General features: G+C 40.6%; 1 protein-coding gene and 1 long non-coding RNA gene across 2 annotated transcripts in view; both read right to left on the reverse strand.

The window, feature by feature from the left end:
- Positions 1-20,528, reverse strand: part of prkcz (protein kinase C, zeta) — a 221,473-nt gene that overhangs the window by 59,506 nt on the left and 141,439 nt on the right. The window contains exons 10-17 of the mRNA XM_015390042.1: positions 13,136-13,233; positions 10,712-10,798; positions 3,595-3,730; positions 3,398-3,485; positions 3,136-3,255; positions 2,390-2,511; positions 2,193-2,280; positions 1,931-2,050 (exon numbers count right to left, since the gene is read on the reverse strand). Of these exons, the coding sequence (XP_015245528.1) occupies positions 1,931-2,050; positions 2,193-2,280; positions 2,390-2,511; positions 3,136-3,255; positions 3,398-3,485; positions 3,595-3,730; positions 10,712-10,798; positions 13,136-13,233 (859 nt within the window). The remainder of the gene's footprint in view (positions 1-1,930; positions 2,051-2,192; positions 2,281-2,389; positions 2,512-3,135; positions 3,256-3,397; positions 3,486-3,594; positions 3,731-10,711; positions 10,799-13,135; positions 13,234-20,528) is intronic.
- Positions 1,931-2,534, reverse strand: LOC107094446. The gene is made up of 3 exons (XR_001481676.1): positions 2,390-2,534; positions 2,193-2,280; positions 1,931-2,050 (listed from the first exon to the last, which is right to left on the reverse strand). It is a non-coding gene; the product is annotated as an uncharacterized LOC107094446 (long non-coding RNA).

The following is a 20,528-nucleotide window of genomic DNA, read 5'->3' on the forward strand; positions in this document are numbered from 1 at the left end:
CTGGCCCTAATCCTCTTCCGTACTGCAAAAAACGTTTTGAAAATGAGTAAACATTTCTCAAAGGAACATTGCGTAACCTTTGGCCACTAGGGGTGCTAGACCTATAACTACCTGTATTTTGTTCCTACAGTACCGTAATTTTCAGACTATAAGCCCCACCTGAATATAAGCCGCAGAAGTTAAATTGCATGATTTGTACATATAGAAGCTGCACCGGACTATAAGCCGCAGGTTTTTTTATGTTTAATTACCATATGGTTCGTGCACAGAGAAGATTGCCGGGAAAGAGGCAACTGTTTGGGGAAGCTTCTATTTATTAACATTTCAACACAATTGAATTGAGACAATTCTTCCCGCTGGCGTCTCCAACGTCTCACCATTGACTCCTTGGTTCCAAGGTTACGTGCAGCGGTTCCATTTCCTTCGTTTAGTGCCAAATTGGCTGCTTTAACTTAAAAGCAGCATCGTATGCATTTCAACGTTTGTTTTCCATAATGAGGGTGTCACACAAACTGTCTTGTGCTCGCAATGTCCGTCTTTCTCAGAGTCTGCTTCCGGAGGACGTCGCGCGGCTACTTGTGTGTTAGCAGCAAATGTGACGTCAACATAGTGGATGGTAAAATCCATAGATTTAGTTACCGTATTACCCTAGTGGCCGTTAGCTGTAAAAGTCCATAGATAAGCCGCTTTGTTATATAAGCCGCAAGGTCGAAAAATGGGGAAAAAGTCGCGGCTTATAGTCCGAAAATTACGGTAGTAGCCATTCAAAATATCCCCACTTTCCTTGGTAGGTCCTTGGCTGCACTAAAATATTCTTTTTGTCATGATTTGTGGACGTTAGGGTCTAAAGAGAAGCGTCATCTGTTAGTCAGTGAAAGGGTGGAGTCAGCGTGTAAAACATATGCAGGAGGCGGTCACTCCAGTAGATGGAAGGTGGGGGGGATTTCGCTGGGAGCTGCAGGGAAGTTGGCTGCGTTTCAGCTGGTGTTTGACTGGGAAGGGCCATTTTGAATGGCTGCTACTGAACTAAACATCAACAATATTGACTAAGATCTATGACTGTACACTAGCAGCAAAGTATTAACTTATCAGTCTAATGATAAAGTTGAGAAAAGAGAATGGGTTTTCATTTGGCTTCTTCTTTCAGCCTACGCCAACATATAAACTCCTTTCCAAGATCGACTCTTGTTTTTCCTCGATCCCATTTCAGTTTTCTCTTTTTAGCCTCTTCAGAAGGTTTCAACTTTTTCCTTGCCTCAGCCACCACCAAAAGTCGAGCAAGTGGAAAAATATTTGACCAAAAGCTTTAGCTCCACGACTTTATAATAGCCTGTGGCTGTAAAGTTCTTCCAAGTCAACAACAGTGCATCTTCTCCCAACTCACATAGTCGGTATTTGAAGAGGGGAGCCCCGCTCATGGCCCGGGGAATCATTTAATATAACTTATGTGTCTACTATTTAGGTCACAAAGTCTGCGGTGTGGCTTTAAATTAAGTGCATTTAACCTTAATTTGAGCAGGTAAATGAGATGATCTGCCAATGGAATGAGTATTTTTACCATTAAAATAAGATTATTAGATAATATCCACTTGGAGACTGCAATTGTTTTTTTTCTTATTTTAAATGTAAATTGTCTTGTTTTATTGGCAAAGTGTCTCACTAAGCTGCTCAATACAAGAAAAAATGCATCCATTTTAAGAAAAAACTGACTTAGATTTACACTTTTTGCAGTTTTAAAGGCTGAAAGAGTCCTGCTCATGGAAAATAAGAGCTCATTTTACACAAAGTTTATCACTTTTCTAACTTTGACCGGTGAGCTGAACACAGGTCTAAAACTTCTCAGACAGAAAATCTGCCACATCCATGTCTGATAAAGTTTAACATGAACAGCACAGGGGCCATTATGCGTGTGCAAATGGCCGCGCCTCACCTTGGAAGAGGTACTCCTCTGTGTTCATGTCAGGATTGTCTGTAATAATATCAAACGGAGATCTTCCAGCCATCATCTCGAACATCAGCACACCCAGAGCCCACCAGTCCACACTGAAGCCTGGGGACACAGACAGACGGCGGTTTGTGGCTCATCAGAAAGACTCTCCATGAACGCAGAAACAGCCGTCAGCTAAAAACAGATCACAGTACGAACAGCCGAGGAAAATACAGGACTTAATTACTCGGCTGCAGCTTCTCACCGTAGTCCTCTCCTCTGAGGATCTCAGGTGCGATGTAGTTGGGGGTTCCACAGAAAGTACTGGTGGTGTCCCCTGGTCTGATCCCCTCCTGATCGATGACAGCAGCAGGTTAGAAGATTAAAAAAACTAAGGTTACCTGTAATCCCTTTGTTCACACAATGTCAGAGAAATGTTGTTAAATCTTCTGCCTGGCAGACCTTGCACATGCCGTAGTCCGTGAGCTTAATGTGTCCTTCGTGGTCCAACAGAACGTTGTCCAGTTTCAGATCTCGGTAAATGATGCCCTTCTCATGAAGGAAGTTCAGCGCGATGCAGATTTCTGCAGCATAAAATCTGTGGAGAAGAAAAGCGTGTTGGAATCACCAGGTAGCGCCACCAGCAGGCTAAAGCTGTGCACAGCGGGGCTGAAGTCCTGCCTTCAGTGTTGCATCATGAAAATATATGAGCAACTGTAACCCAGGGAACAGCAGACCGGGGCTCTGGGGCCACATGTGGCCCTCATCCCCTTCCTCATTAGTGATCATAGCAAATAGCATGTATTTATTATCAGTCGTTGCTAGCAGAATTAGTTTTTAATACAGAACACTGAAAATAAACTTTAACCATCCATCTGATTATCTAGTTTCAGCTGACCTCCTCCAGGGATCAGTACCCAAAACTCTCTGGCTGTAGAACCAAANCTCAATACAAGAAAAAATGCATCCATTTTAAGAAAAAACTGACTTAGATTTACACTTTTTGCAGTTTTAAAGGCTGAAAGAGTCCTGCTCATGGAAAATAAGAGCTCATTTTACACAAAGTTTATCACTTTTCTAACTTTGACCGGTGAGCTGAACACAGGTCTAAAACTTCTCAGACAGAAAATCTGCCACATCCATGTCTGATAAAGTTTAACATGAACAGCACAGGGGCCATTATGCGTGTGCAAATGGCCGCGCCTCACCTTGGAAGAGGTACTCCTCTGTGTTCATGTCAGGATTGTCTGTAATAATATCAAACGGAGATCTTCCAGCCATCATCTCGAACATCAGCACACCCAGAGCCCACCAGTCCACACTGAAGCCTGGGGACACAGACAGACGGCGGTTTGTGGCTCATCAGAAAGACTCTCCATGAACGCAGAAACAGCCGTCAGCTAAAAACAGATCACAGTACGAACAGCCGAGGAAAATACAGGACTTAATTACTCGGCTGCAGCTTCTCACCGTAGTCCTCTCCTCTGAGGATCTCAGGTGCGATGTAGTTGGGGGTTCCACAGAAAGTACTGGTGGTGTCCCCTGGTCTGATCCCCTCCTGATCGATGACAGCAGCAGGTTAGAAGATTAAAAAAACTAAGGTTACCTGTAATCCCTTTGTTCACACAATGTCAGAGAAATGTTGTTAAATCTTCTGCCTGGCAGACCTTGCACATGCCGTAGTCCGTGAGCTTAATGTGTCCTTCGTGGTCCAACAGAACGTTGTCCAGTTTCAGATCTCGGTAAATGATGCCCTTCTCATGAAGGAAGTTCAGCGCGATGCAGATTTCTGCAGCATAAAATCTGTGGAGAAGAAAAGCGTGTTGGAATCACCAGGTAGCGCCACCAGCAGGCTAAAGCTGTGCACAGCGGGGCTGAAGTCCTGCCTTCAGTGTTGCATCATGAAAATATATGAGCAACTGTAACCCAGGGAACAGCAGACCGGGGCTCTGGGGCCACATGTGGCCCTCATCCCCTTCCTCATTAGTGATCATAGCAAATAGCATGTATTTATTATCAGTCGTTGCTAGCAGAATTAGTTTTTAATACAGAACACTGAAAATAAACTTTAACCATCCATCTGATTATCTAGTTTCAGCTGATCTCCTCCAGGGATGAGTAACCAAAACTCTCTGGCTGTAGAACCAAATGTGCTAAGTTTGAATTCAGCAGCTGCGCCCTCCGAAGGCCAGATTCATTGGCCGATTACGTCATGGTCTATGAAAGTAAATCTGTGTCGCTGGGATTTGATAAGAAAATGCCACTAAAATTTAAATATTGTATGTTTGTACTTACTGTTTCAGTGTTAAAATATATTCAGAACACATTTTTGACCTAAAAAAAATATACATTGTCACTATTTCTACACAGTTAAAGTTTCATTTGTTATTTTCTCTTCAAGCTAAAAATTCACATTACTATTTAAAAGTGATTACATTTTCAATGGATTGTGGCGTCCAACACCCAGCCAATCCCGTTACGTTTTCTTAGTCACGTGACGTGACGTTTGTGGCGCTCATACTTAAGGAAAACCAGCATGACGGAGCCGGTCATGCAAGCTAACGCTAACTCATCAGTGAATTTATTACTTTCATTTTTCTGTAGTTGAGTTAGCGTTAGCTTGCATGACCGGCTCCGTCATGCTGGTTTTCCTTCTGTATGAGCGCCACAAACGTCACGTCACGTGACTAAGAAAGCGTAACGGGATTGGCTGGGTGTTGGACGCCACAATCCACTGCTAATGTTTGTGACCTGAAGTAACCCTTCCCTTTTTTCACTGAATTTAGACGCCGAATTTAAGACGGTGAAATAGAGCCAGTTGAATCTCAGGAGGCTGAAATTTGAATTTTTTTATATGCGGATTTTTTTAACACCGAAAAATTAAACTGAAAAATAAGTATTGAAAATTTAATCACTTTGAAATAGTAATGTGAATTTTTAGCTTGAAGAGAAAATAACAAATGAAATTTCAACTGTGTAGAAATAAAGACAATGAATTTCTTTTTAGGTCAAAAATTTGTTCTGATATATTTTAACACTGAAACAGTAAGTACAAACATACAACATTTAAATTTCAGTGGCATTTTTAATTCAAATCCCAGCGACACACATTTACTTCCATAATGGTCAGTTTGGATTGGAAGATTCCTTATTAAGCGGCTGACAAATGCAGCCATCTTTGTGCCCGTTTTGAAGGTCAGATCGGTGTATCCTCCGTAGCCTTGGGTATCCCATGATTCATTACAAGTTCAAGCAAACTGGTTGCTCAGAGGAATAAGGGAAATGGTGCCAGTGGCGAGTATAGTAATTGCAGTTTAATATAATAAAAAGTATGTGAATAAAACAGGACTGCCACTCTGAGCAGGACCCTGAACCCATTACTGCTACCCGAGCGCTGTTCAATGGCAGGGGGATGTGTTAAAAACAGAGAGTGAATTTCGTTTCTCTGTACATCTGATGCTGTAATGACAATAAAAGAAAAGCAGGTCAAAGCTTCCTAAAATGCTGAGTCATGTTTCGACACGTCCCTCTGATGGGAATCAATCATGTCCGTTTAAGGGGGAATTAATTCACAGGTTTTATTTTTAATCATAAACATTCCTTCCACTGGAGTCTCCTAATGTTGTATCATGGCTCCTTCACCAACACTGGTGTTAGAAAAACTCACAGTGACCCGTGTTTTCAGCAGTCACTTATTTCACTTATTATTTTATAACTCAGTGTAACAGAAATTAAACCCTTGGTGAAAACTAAACCTCTAAAAAGGTTTCTACAGGTGTGTTTTCCACCATCTTCATTCTTGTCCCTCAAACATCTTCAGGCTGCGACTTTGTTCATCAACTCATCCGTTAAATCAGTCACGCTTTGGCTGCGGCCGTTAGCTCCTTCAGCCTCATGCTGTGAGTCAGGCTTTAAACCCTTTTGGTGATGATAAAATGTACTTGGAGCGCTGGGCTGGTGAGTCAGCGGTGTGTTTTCTCTCCATGTGTAGGTAGTGTTTTCTGTCTCTTGGAGACAAGCCTTCATTAACTCTGACAAGCCTTTCTGTGTCTGGCTGCTGTAAACCAATGATTGTCAAACACTGAGGGGGGGAAAGTCGGCGTTGGAGCGATGTTTGACAGAGGAATCACGAATCCCACGCCGCCCCCCCCTCACCCACATCTCGGCTCTGGCAGCCTCTGTTGTTTCAGACGGCGCAGAGACACGTCCTATCAGCATCACCCTGCATCGCCCACTGCGCGGGGGAATGCATCAGGGCCCTCTCTGCTCATGAATATGTGCAATCATTATGAGCGCTGCTTTGCATATGTACAGCCACTGTCTCCAGGATCCAGATTGAAGAGGCCGATTGGGGCCCAATGGTGCCTCTCTGCATAACTGAGCCTTTGATCCCAAATCTATCAGAGCTGCGGTTTGACTAACCCTCAAGCAGACAGGCACAATGAATTATGGGAGCTCATTACGTTTCTCCTGGATTTAGAGAAAAAGTCTTAAATGGGAATCGGTGGAACGTCCCTGTGAACATCTGTTTGGTTGGAAAACAGAGGAGAAGGATCTTCAGCTTGATCAGTTCCTAAAGCCTCAGTCACAGCTTGACCATTTAGAACAGATGATGCCTGACGCACAAAAAAAATGGCCGAAAAGGCTGGCACACGTAGGATAAGTTATGGGTACGCTGAAACTCGCTGAAACTCGCTGGCACACGTCGATATACGATGACATACGGCGAGTANAACGCCACTCAAACAAACTACATTGAGCCCGCGGTCTGCATTTGTAACGAGAATAAATTCAGGAGAATGAAGCTAAAGGGATACAAAAAATAAACTTGTAATATTACAAAAACAAAAATACTACGAATACAAAGGGGCGCAATGTAGTTTGTTTGAGTGGAGTTGCCATATCGTTACGAGTGGCGTTGCCATATAGTGACGGCCGAGTTGCCATATTATGACGTCATCAAAAGGCGCAGGCCCCCCGAGTCAATCTGGCAGCCCGAGTCAATCTGGTACCTACACCGGTCATGCAAGCTAACGCTAACTCAACGGTGAATTTATTACTTTCATTTTTCTGTAGTTGAGTTAGCGTTAGCTAGCATGACCGGCTCCGTCATGCTGGCTTTATTTCAGTATGAGCGCCACAAACGTTACATCACGTGACTAAGAAAACGTAACGGGATTGGCTGGGTGTTGGACGCCACAATCCATTGCTAATGTCTGTGACCTGAAGTAACCTTTCCCTTTTTACACTGAATTTAGACGCTGAATTTAAGAAATAGAGCCAGTTGAATCTCAGGAGGCTGAAATTTGAATTTTGAAAGGTTGAATTTTTTTATATGGAGAAAAATTAAACTGAAAAATAAGTATTGAAAATTTAATCACTTTGAAATATTAATGTGAATTTTTAGCTTAAAGAGAAAAAACCAAATGAAATTTCAACTGTGTAGAAATAATGACAATGAATTTCTTTTTAGGTCAAAAATTTGTTCTGAATATATTTTAACACTGAAACAGTAAATACAAACATACAACATTTAAATCTCAGTGGCATTTTTAATTAAAATCCCAGCGACACAGATTTACTTCCATAATGGTCAGTTTGGATTGGAAGATTCCTTATTAAGCGGCCGACAAATGCAGCCGTCTTTGTGCCCCTTTTTGAAGGACAAATCCGGTGTATCCTCCGTAGCCTTGGGTATCCCATGATTCATTACAAGTTCAAGCAAACTGGTTGCTCAGAGGATAAGATAATGGTGCCAGTGGCGAGTATAGTAAGTGCAGTTTAATATAATAAAAAGTATGTGAATAAACGGGACTGCCACTCTGAGCAGGACCCTGAACCCATTACTGCTACCCGAGCGCTGTTCAATGGCAGGGGGATGTGTTAAAAACAGAGAGTGAATTTCGTTTCTCTGTACATCTGATGCTGTAATGACAATAAAAGAAAAGCAGGTCAAAGCTTCCTAAAATGCTGAGTCATGTTTCGACACGTCCCTCTGATGGGAATCAATCATGTCCGTTTAAGGGGGAATTAATTCACAGGTTTTATTTTTAATCATAAACATTCCTTCCACTGGAGTCTCCTAATGTTGTATCATGGCTCCTTCACCAACACTGGTGTTAGAAAAACTCACAGTGACCCGTGTTTTCAGCAGTCACTTATTTCACTTATTATTTTATAACTCAGTGTAACAGAAATTAAACCCTTGGTGAAAACTAAACCTCTAAAAAGGTTTCTACAGGTGTGTTTTCCACCATCTTCATTCTTGTCCCTCAAACATCTCCAGGCTGCGACTTTGTTCATCAACTCATCCGTTAAATCAGTCACGCTTTGGCTGCGGCCGTTAGCTCCTTCAGCCTCATGCTGTGAGTCAGGCTTTAAACCCTTTTGGTGATGATAAAATGTACTTGGAGCGCTGGGCTGGTGAGTCAGCGGTGTGTTTTCTCTCCATGTGTAGGTAGTGTTTTCTGTCTCTTGGAGACAAGCCTTCATTAACTCTGACAAGCCTTTCTGTGTCTGGCTGCTGTAAACCAATGATTGTCAAACACTGAGGGGGGGAAAGTCGGCGTTGGAGCGATGTTTGACAGAGGAATCACGAATCCCACGCCGCCCCCCCCTCACCCACATCTCGGCTCTGGCAGCCTCTGTTGTTTCAGACGGCGCAGAGACACGTCCTATCAGCATCACCCTGCATCGCCCACTGCGCGGGGGAATGCATCAGGGCCCTCTCTGCTCATGAATATGTGCAATCATTATGAGCGCTGCTTTGCATATGTACAGCCACTGTCTCCAGGATCCAGATTGAAGAGGCCGATTGGGGCCCAATGGTGCCTCTCTGCATAACTGAGCCTTTGATCCCAAATCTATCAGAGCTGCGGTTTGACTAACCCTCAAGCAGACAGGCACAATGAATTATGGGAGCTCATTACGTTTCTCCTGGATTTAGAGAAAAAGTCTTAAATGGGAATCGGTGGAACGTCCCTGTGAACATCTGTTTGGTTGGAAAACAGAGGAGAAGGATCTTCAGCTTGATCAGTTCCTAAAGCCTCAGTCACAGATTGACCATTTAGAACAGATGATGCCTGACGCACAAAAAAAATGGCCGAAAAGGCTGGCACACGTAGGATAAGTTATGGGTACGCTGAAACTCGCTGAAACTCGCTGGCACACGTCGATATACGATGACATACGGCGAGTACGCATGCTCAAAATGTCCTGACAAATGCCAGCGTACGCCATACGAGCGCCATTAGTTCAAGGTCAGTTATCTGATCGCTACTAATCAGTCGTGGTGTCCAGCTTATCCTAAACCTCTGAGTAACTTATCCAGAACTTCTCTCCAACAAATATCAACGTATCTGACGTGTTCCAGACGAGCGCTGAACGTGTTTCTACCTTCCAGCTACTGTATAATGGCGTATTGGCAGCGTTTTGGTATAAAGGGGGTCCACAGGAGGAAACCGTCAGTTCTCCTCCAGACTTCATCCCCATCATAGGGGGAGCCAGAAGGTGAGGGTGGCGAGTCGCCCCTAAAATGATGCACAAGCATAATTTTATGCCCATGAAATTATGCACAAGTTAGGCTGTCGATGGACAGAAGTTCTGGACTTGTTATGAATATTCTATGTAAAATTGAAAAAAAAAATCAATTAGGCTGCTCAGTGGAACAGTGGGTAGCACTGCTGCCTTGCAGCAAAAAGGTTCTGGGTTTGATTCCTGGCCCGGGGTCTTTCTGCATGGAGTTTGCATGTTCTCCCTGAGCATGCGTGGGTTCTCTCCGGGTACTCCGGCTTCCTCCCACAGTCCGAAAACATGACTGTTAGGTTGATTGGCTTCTCTAAATTGTGCTTAGGTGTGAGTGTGTGTATGAATGGTTGTTTGTGTCTCTGTGTTACCCTGCGATGGACTGGCGACCTGTCCAGGGTGGACCCCGCCTCTCGCCCATTGACTGCTGGAGATAAGCACCAGTACCCCTCGCGACCTCACTCAGGACAAGTGTGTTAGATAATGGATGGATGGATTGTAAAAAAATACATAAAAACTTCAGTGTATATCAGCGTTTTAGGAGATTCTGGAACGTCGGGCGTATACTGTCTAAATCGGCAAGGTGTGACAGAGCCCTGACCTCACTGCACCAGATATTTGCTTCCTACCCTTTAGCAGGGGTCTGCAACCTTTCATATCCAAAAAGCCATTTGGCCAAAGTCCGACCAAATAAAAGCTGTTAGAGCCAAAAAATATAACCTCACTTTTTCAAAAACATACCTTTTTTTTATATATTTTTTTTATTATCTCATATAGGAAATTAGTTGCCATCTTAAACAACCAACAAATGATGTATTTTTAGCTTTTAAAACAATATTAAAACACATAAATTCCAACTTAATTAAAAGAAAAAATGCTCATATGCTTTAGTGTTTTTTATAAGATGGAAAAGAATGACATAAGACTAGTACATTATTTAGCTTTTTATATACATTTTAGCCCCTATTAAGAGCCGCTGTAGAGGGTCCAAAGAGCCACAGGTTGCAGAGCCCTGCCTTATAGGAACAGTAAATCCCTGTTAGTGTCGGCTGTCAGGTCTCCTGAGCAGCTTCACCAGAGTTCTGATGGTCTTGTGACTGTAATCTGGTCCGCAGAGAGTTTATCAGAAATCAGATCCATTCATTATCATCTCAAAGTGACAGCCACTCCTGCTGGAAGGGAAGTTTTGAATGTGGAGGGGGTGTGGATGCAGAGCTTGGATCATGTGTGGAAGCAGCTGTTTAACCTCAGAATGCTCACCTGGCGTGTTCCTCCGGAAGCTTCCTCTGTCGTTGCATATGAAACATCAAGTCTCCGCCGTTCACGTATTCGATCACCAGGAACAACCTGGGGAAAAACGGTCAGAACATTCTGACTCAAACATCAGGTAGAATCGGACCTGCGTTACACAGGACTGGGCTGAATAGTGTTTGATTTATGAAGTGGACTTAAGTTCTGATCCGTTCTGTTTCTGGGTGAGGCCTGCTGCAGAATCAGGAGGGATTTACTCTTAATTTACCCCTCAGTGTTTTTTTGCTTTTATGTTTCCATTTAATGCAGAAATCTAGTGACATCTAGTGGTATAATGATGTGTCAGCGCATAATTAAAAAGAACAAGGTCAAAGTTCAGTTCAAACAGATGAAAATGAACTGGATCATGTTCATTGTTCACTTTTTCAAAAATGATCTATCTTCATACACCTATAAATGAACTAGTTCATGTTCATTTGGTAAATGAAGCCACAATCCTCCACAATAGAGCCTCATATTTCCACCTTCAAATGTGTGATCATAATATATAGAAAGAAATGGAAAAGTCTGGATGCAGTCAAGTTTTACTGGATGAGCAGTGAAGTTTTTTTTAGCCGAATGACACGGAACTTCAGAAACATTCAGTAACATTCAGGTTGTGCTGAAAAGATCTGGATCAAAATGATTTCTTCCTCATTTAGCAGCAGGTATTTCCAAAGAGCTCAGATGCTTTAAATGAGTCTCTTTGAATTTGAGGTGGAGGGTTGATGTACGGACTTGTTTAAGTCCAGGTGGGCACAGTTTGCATAAAAACGTCACTTTTTTTTCTGTCCCAGTCTTCCTTTGTTAGTCGATCAAACTCTGCCAAGCGCTCGGCTAACCTGACATCAGAAATACCAGCAGATGAGTCTGAATGGAGCAGACTAGAACTAGGAGTAGAGATGCTGCTCCGTCAGGCTGTTTGCTGTAATAAGTGATTTTATCCAATGAAAAGGGTCGTTATCAGTTGAACGTGTGAGCTGTGTGTGTCGCTGGTTATTCTCACAGTGAACGTTGCTCGTCCCCAGCGCTAACCTGGTCTGTAGCAGGTTTTCTTCAGTAAACTCTGAATCTGATATGTAATAGTTTGACTGAATATTTATTCCTGACATCTAAAAAAACAATTTTTTTCTTTGTCTAAATGATCATTTCAAACCAAACTGCATTCTCCATATCTGGAATAAACATTCTGGGTGTCTATAAAATTATTTCAGATCTCCATATTCCTAATATTACTGGTCAGCATTTGTATTTTACCTTTAAAAAATGTTTTTCAGATATCATAAATCAATTTTCAGTCAAGATAAATGTGAGAACGGCCACTTAAAATGTATCAACATTTCTAGATATATAAAATAAATTCTTTTTTAATTATTTTTAATTCTAGTTTTTTTTTTTACTTTCTAAAATTCAATTTCTGCTAAAAAATGTCATTTAGAAAATATATTATTACAGTTTAGTCTAGAGTGTTGTTTTATATCAGGAAGAATCTTATTTTAGTGATCTACAAATGGAACAGAGTGCTTTCAATAAAAGTAAAAACGGCCTGCCATAGGGCACTTCAAAGAAACTTATGCACAAACTCCAGCAGCAATCTCCTCTTTAGTAGCTGTGGCGCTGTTTCTCTGTCTAACACATTCTCCTTGTTTTGTTTTGTTTGTTTTGCATTTCTTCTCTAAAATCTCTAGTTCCTTGGGGGTGAAATAAGCACTTCCTGTTGCCTGTAGTCATGGTAACTCTTTGAATCGGTGCTCCACTGTTAATAGCTTTTCATACATGTTGTTCACACACTTAACTCTGAGTGGACCTAGTTAAAGTAGATTGAACTGATTGATAGCAGCCGTTGTGAAACCGAACATTCGCAATTCCCCAAATTAACAAAGATCAATTTAGAGTTTCGGATTAGAATCTGAATTTGTTAAACATGCTTCAAGAAACAGAGCCAAGCTCAGCCTCTGATGTAAAGGTTTCTTAAACACCTGTTAATAAATATAAGAGAACTTCCTCAGTAAATAATAAAAAATGACTCCAGGTAAAGACTACATAGTGACATCATTTATAGAAAAGCAGATTCCAGCTCTTTCCTGCTTCCATCTTTGCATAGTTTCTGCTCAAACAGCTGGAGTTGAAAAATGAAAAGCACACAGGCTGCCATTCAATGCTGTTAGAGATCTAACAGCTGATTTACCAACTGATTAAAAACCATGAAGGCATAAAATATCAGGCTCTGACTGAGGAGGCAACATTTGGAGAGTAGACTTTGGGAATGAAAATCTCCTCAGGGTCTTTGAGGAACATTTTTATTGCAAAGGCATTTCTCACATCAGGAAGAGGAGGTGTCGAGTACAGAGAGCCGGTCGTAAATGAGCAGCGTCAGTCTTATCTGACTCTTACCGACTTTCTGTCTGGAAACAGGAGTGGAGGCCGACTAAGAATGGATTGGTGGACGCCTGCTCGAACACATGCTTCTCTGTCTGCACCCAGTCGATATCCTGCAGGGAGGAGTGGAGATGGACAGAAACGGGGAGGGGAGATAATTACAATCAATCTGTCTGATCGATAGGCTTCCAGAGACAGACGCAGATCCTCCAGAGAGCAGTCAGCGTTCATGCTCGCTGTAATTCAGACTGTTTGCTTCTTCCAGCTGTCCCGGATAAAAGGCTGCGCTGTGACTGATGGCCGAGAACAAAGCAAACGTTATGAACTGATCCTGCAAAGTTAGTGAGTCACATAATGACGGGCATTACTGTGGCTGAACATTTCCCTGCGTTCAGACCTGTCCCACACGTTAATCACCTCATTATTTCCTTTTTCATTTATAAAATAACAAAGTATTGCCTGAGGATTACAATAAAGCATAATTAATGCAATTTATTCTTTTTGTTGTAAAACATTTCTTCGGTTAAAGCTACAGAAGAAAGACAGACATCAGGAGAAACAATCGGCCCTCTCTGATACCTGCAGGTTGTGCTGAGAAGCCTGCAACTAAACAAATAGATTAATCTGTTGATTATTTTTTCGATTAATAATCAGATAACCACAGGTTCTTTAAAGAAGACTTTTTACAAAATTAAATTAAACCAATCTCAATAAGTGCTATTTTTCTTAAAATAAGTGCATTTTTTCTTGAATTACGGGGGGTGAGAAACTTTGCCAATGGAAGAAGAAAATGTACTTTTAAAATAATAAAAAATAATTATATTGTCTTATTTCAAGTGTGTATTATCTAATTATCTTATTTTAAGAGTAAAATTACTAGGGATGGAACGGTTTATGAAAACCGTCCGAACCGTTCGGTTCGACTGTCTCGGTTCGATTCGCGTGTGTTGCGTTCGGTTCATGCGCTGCTCCTTTTTCACATAGGCGAAGCGTTTACACTCCAGAGCAGAAGGTGGCGGTACTGCGACCAAAGCCAACCACCAGTAGTAAACAAGAGGAAGAAGAAGCGAAGCAGCGTATAGCAGAAAAAAATCAGTTGTTGTGGAGAATTGTGTGGGTATGGCGAGTGGGAAAGAACAGGAGATGGAAGACGCGCCAGCAGCACTTTATAGGTCTGCTGTATGGGACCACTTTGCATTTAGAGTGACCTACGATGACGGCGGAAAGAAAGTTGTGGATAAAAGTGCAACAGTGTGCGAGCATTGTGCAACACGTTTTGTTTATGCTAACAGCAACATGACCAACATGTCAGGCTAACCCTGAAATGCCACATACTCCGTCAGCGCTCCGCCCCGCTGCGCTCCAGACCGCCTGCACAAAGCAAAGCCTACAGCCTCCACTGTGGCTCCCGTCCGCTCCACTCTGAGTTTATTGGAGATCGTAGAGAGCATGCGCCAGATGATTAAATTCAAAGCAGCAAAACATGCGGAAATGATCCAGGGTTTACGCAAAACATTTAAAATAATTACAATTCATTAATTTCTTTGGATTTTTTCATTAATTTCATTAATTTCCATTAATTTTTATTAATTTTTTTATTTTTTAGTGTAACAATAAACATATACTGAACCAAAAACCGTGACCACAAAACCATGAACCGAACCGAACCGTGGATTTTGTGAACCGTTCCACCCCTAAAAAATACTCATTCCATTGCCAAACATTTTATTTACCTACTTAAATTAAGAGTAGATACACTTGATTTAAGACATTTTTACTAATTTTTAGATCGTTTTTGCAGTGTAGGAGGTAGAGCCTGGTCCCTGATGGACAGTGGTTGCAGAATTTCCTCTCTATATCCTGTAATGAAAAAGCCTCCAATGATGAGGCAGAAGCCGCTGCTCACCATCACACTAGCAGAAGCCGCTACGCAGAGAGGATCAGCCTGATTTTTCACGGGTTTTACCTCCATACGTGCTTAACAAGTAAGACATATTTTAAGGCAGTGATTCTAAAAGTGTCTTTTCTATGAAGGTAGATTTGTTTCTTTATTATTCAATATAAAAAAAAAAAGTTGCTTAAATCAAAAAATATATTTTCAATTAAAAAAATCTTCAACTTTTCAATCAAAGAAAAAAGTATTTGAATGCAAAAATATATTTTTGATAGAAGTCCTGTCTTTTTTTGTTTAAAGCAACTTTTTTAATTGAAGTAACATTGTTTTTGATTGGACCATATGATGGGTAGGACATTTGTGTCTTTATTATTCAATCAAAAAAGAAGTTGCTTCAAATAAACAAACAAAATAAAAAAATAGAACTTCAATGAAAAGATAAACGTTTTCAAATCATAGAAAATAGTTTTTGAATGCAAATAAAATATTTGAGACTCAAAAAATTGCATTCCGCAGTGGGAGGGTGCTTCTCTATTGGTCAGAAATGACTTTTCAGAACGACCTTCCTGATTCTTCTGTTTTATTAAATTTTTATCTTTAGTAGCTGAAGTAAAAGTCCTGTTCTGCCTTGATAGGATATTTATCACTAATGATGTCTGAGTTTATTACACCCTAATATTACCTGCCTGTTGTGTTTCAGAACTAATGTTTTCCTCAGTAGTTTATCTAATTAGGACATTTCCTCTGCCTGGATATACAGCTATAACCTTCATTCTGCAAGTGGCAAAGATTTGTGAATGGAATGCGAGCGCTGTCCTTGATCTAAAAACAAAGTAATATTCTGATAAGCTTGAGCCACGGATGTCTCTTCTTCTGCAAATGTGTATGATGTAATTCAGTTCAATTCAGTTTATTTATATAGCGCCAATTCACAACACATGTCATCTCAAGGCACTTTACAGTTCAACCAGATCATCCAGTCAGATTGATACAAAGTTTTCTATCTAAGGAAAACCAGTTGATTGCATTGACTCATTGACTCAAATACAATCCCTCACACTAAGCATGCTTGTAGTGATAGTGGAGAGGAAAAACTCCCTTTTAACAGGAAGAAACATCCAGCAGAACCAGGCTCAGTGTGAGCGGCCATCTGCTGAGGCCCACTGGGGTTCAAAGGATGTGATGATGTGAGACTGGAGATCTATAAAATGCTTCTCTAAGTTTTATCGGGGCCACTTCATGAGAAGTGAGCCCAGTTGGTGAGCAGCTGCCTTCTGTAACTCTAAGCAACTTCTCTGATCTGCCTAAGATTACAATTTCTATTAAAATCAGTTGTCATGTCTCATGGTTATTTAATACATATAAATTATAAAGTGTTATTTAAATAGTTTGTCCCTAATGATCTCTTTTTGGGAAAAATAAAACCAGAGAGAGACATCTTGACGGTGTAAACACAGAGCTTTCCTTTAACAGCCTCCATCATTAAATCCTTCCATAGCAAACTGTGAGACCGTAACCGGCTGCACCAGGCGCTCTGGTAGCATAGCTCAGTTATTAGCAACTCTAAAAATTTATTACAGTGATTCTGATGATCTCTGGGTCTTTGGGTGAAAATCAAAGGTTTTGTAGTTTTTCTGTTGCTCATGGAGCCAAACTGCATCTGGAAATGATTCTAGTTTAGTTCTTCCTGTTTTATAACAGAAACCTCTTTAATTCAGGAAATCTCACTGAGCGTTTTTGAGACTGACACCACAGACCTGTTCTAAACTCTGAAGCAGACATAATGCATGACAGATGAAATCTTGTGGTGTTGTTCTGAGTTAATGTGATCATGAACAAGTGGGAGGGGAGGGGGGGGTGCAGCCAGAAACACTGGAGGGCCGCTGATTTAGGAGAAAATAAACAAGCTTTCCAACAGAGAGCGAACAGCCAGAAGCAGTTATGTGAAGTCAGGGGAGGGAGTGAATGACGCAGGAAACAACAGCAAATACTGATAATAGTTGAACTGTTTGTCCACTTAACCATTTTATTTGTTTGCTTGTATTTATTTTAACATGTGAAAAATCAATGAATTTACACATTTCCTGCAATTTGAGATTGTGGTGGGCGGAGCCTAACCACTGATGTGTCCCACAGACCGATAGAGGTGGTTGGTGTGTTTGATTACATTCAGGGCGGATTTAGGAAATATGGGGCCCTAGGCCAGGGGTCAGCCATATTGGACCAAAAAAACAAACAAAATCTGTCTGGAGCCACAAAACGTCTTATTTAAGTGTCGTATGGCAACGCGGCCTCTAAGTGTTTTATCCCACTATAGACCACCCAGTTTAGGTTTTTGTCGCATTGCTTAAATTATAGAAACACAATAAAGGAATCTTTCTATGGTGGACATGTCTCTGTTGGGAGGAACTGATTGAATCATGAGGAACCAAGCAGGAACTGAAAATAAAAACAATCATTTTCGTGTGGGAGCGGCCATTTTTGCCCAAATATAGTAACCCCTCCCTCCTGCCATCTTCCGGCAGTGACGTGACAGTGCGGTTAGCCTAGCGCCATTCTCCCCGCTTTACAAGCAAAATCAATGGGAACTACTAGACTGGGACTTGATCAACAGCCGATACCGCACCGTGACGTCACAAACCGCTAGGTGGCAGTAGTGTTCTTTGACAAACATGGATGCCTCCAGTAAAGGAACTAAAGTCGTTGAATTCTGAATATGACCGGACTTTTCCTTTAAAAAATGTCAATAAAGGGCGGCACACTGAACATCAGTGTCCTGCGGGGGAAGATAAGGGAGAATCTAAAACCTGAGGAATGAATCCTCTATAAGAAAAATTGAGTTAATTACAGGGATAAGCCCCAAAAATATTCAAATAATAAAAAATGACCGTGTATTAAATATTCTTTGTCTTTCCTGATTCAGTCTAACAGCATGGCGTCGATCAATATATGATTAAAAGCTTTAAAAATAACGGCTGAGGCACTTGCAGCGTTCATTAGCCTCACCACACGTCACCGACCCAAAGAAGCTTTCCTCATTTCTCAGCTTCCTTCTTCTTTCTTGTTGCACACAGTCAGTTAGACAGTCTGCATCCATGCACCTGATTCTAACGATTGATTGTCTGGTTTTATTTGCTATCGCCTGACCTTTGGTCCCTTTAGGTAGTGGGAGAACATCAGAGGGTAATCTTGAACGTTCAGCCTGAGGCAAAACGTTTTAATGCAGATTCAAAGTGTCATTAAACGGATTAAAGTTCATGTTTTATAGCAGCACCATAAACTGTTGGTACATTTAAAGCCTTCCATGCTGTGCCCTGATATGGTTTATGCAAAATCACAACAGCACAAAACAAACCGCATACTGTGCTGATGAAGCTGAATTCTTTCTGCTCGCTTTAAAAAAATCCATAATTACTCAGAATATTAAATGAAGCCTTTCCTCTTTTCAGCTGCTGCAGTAGGTTATAGGATTGGGATTTTAGGCTACTTTGATTCCAGGGATTAAACAGGAGTTAAAAAGAATTATTAAAGCCGTGTGGATGAACAGATCATGGAGTCCAATAGATATAAGAAAGTTCAGATTTTCCTTCAACTCTTTCTTTGTACAAATCAATCCACTGAGTCTATCTTACTTCAGATCTTTGGTCTGATTTAAGGAGCCTTTTGGGACTGATTATTTTACCCAAGGATTAGCTGAGCCATGTCGCCCTCTGCTGGATGCAAAGCTACACTGCAAAGAATTTAATCTAGTCATTTTTTTCTTAAAATAAGTCAATTTTTCTTGACCTTGCCAAAGGAACAAGACAATTTACATTTAAAATAAGAAAAAAAAACTGTTGCATTGGCTTATTTCAAGTGCATATTATCTAATTATCTATTTTAAGAGTAAAAATACTCATTCCATTGGCTAATCATCTTATTTACCTTCTCAAATTAAGGATCAATACACTTAATTTAGGAACTTTTAACTTATGTCAAGATTGTTTTTGTGTAAGAACAGAAGAGTAAATCTGAACTTCTGCATATCAGGAATTTACGGAAGAGGATTAGGGCCACTTAAAAAAAATGTTAACTGATTTTTACATTTTAATTCAGTTTAACATAGGAAAAAAGTCAGAATTCTGATTTTTTTTCTCAGAATTCTGACTTTAATCTCAGAATTCTGACAGCTAACAAACATGTTAGCATCAAGCCATAGCCATGTCTGTTTTAGAGACTAGCTCTCTTGTTATAATGACTTTCTGCTCCTCCATTAATGAGGAGACTCCTCACGTAAAAAGTTGCCTAACTCCGTCATTTTCCACCAATGTGTCACTGGCCTCAACCAACTCACATCTTTGTCTGAAGCTGAGGGTTCCCACATCTCTTCCTTCATGGTGCCCATCTACATTAAGATCCAAAATCCAGAAAAAAAAAGTCAGAATTCTGACTTTTTCCCCCATATTAAACTGAAATAAAATTTAAAAATCAGTTGACTTTTTTTTTTTTTTTTCCAGTGGCCCTAATCCTAAAACATCAAACGTGAGTTTAAATAACAGCTTTTTTCTATTTTGAAGCTATAATAATTATCATTGATTATCCTCACAAAGCTTTATCTGTAGATTGTTCAACGTTAACAGAAAAAACATTACAAACCAACAGTCAAGTTCACAAGAAATACGATTTCAGCAGCAAAAACAAAAAAAAAACAGTCTGCTGCTTCATTTTTGATGCTTGTCCACATTAGGTCAGACACACCTAAAGAGCATCTTTGATGGTGGTGACAGGAAGTAGATCTTAGTGTTTTTCAGGTATATCGTACAAACTGCAGGCACCAGAATAATAAAAGCAGACGCATTCAACATTTTAAGTTCATTTTGGTGTTAACCCTTTATAGGGCACTCTGAAAATCTAAATTTCCAGCCAATAGTGTTATTGGAATCCAGGACAAGACCTTATTACCTTTGTAACATTAAAAAAATATGAATATTTTGATGGCAAAATGAGAACCGCCAACTTGCCCAAAAATAAAAAGAAACAAAAGTGCTTCTATAAGAAATTCATGAAAAACACTCCAAGAGTGAAAGAAACACATTTTTTTGGTACCACATATGATACTAGCAGTTAGATTTTTGTTTAGTTTATAAACCTAAATATAGTGGTTAACTAGGCTGGTTAACCTTTGAAATTTCCTTTTAACTTTTCAATCTGCTTTTTACCTTTTTTCTTAAGTTGTTTAGTTTTTTTTCAACTTAATTTACAGTAGGCAATATATCATTCAAGTGCTCATCTAATCTTTAATCTCACTGTCATTTAATCTTTGTTGAAGAGGCTGGATATAGATCTTGTGCTTATAGACCTCACTGAGGGACGGGGGGAGACTCCATTTGTAAGAGGTATGCAAGTCATCAAAAACGGTAACCTGTCCTATAAGGCAGCGGTCCCCAACCATTGGGTCCGTGGGTCGTTTGGTACCGTGCCGCACAGAAAAAAGTTTATATATACCAACATATATATATATACAGTATATATATA

Source organism: Cyprinodon variegatus, unplaced genomic scaffold (assembly GCF_000732505.1).
Source record: "Cyprinodon variegatus isolate N-32 unplaced genomic scaffold, C_variegatus-1.0 Scaffold483, whole genome shotgun sequence".
NCBI lineage: Eukaryota > Metazoa > Chordata > Actinopteri > Cyprinodontiformes > Cyprinodontidae > Cyprinodon > Cyprinodon variegatus.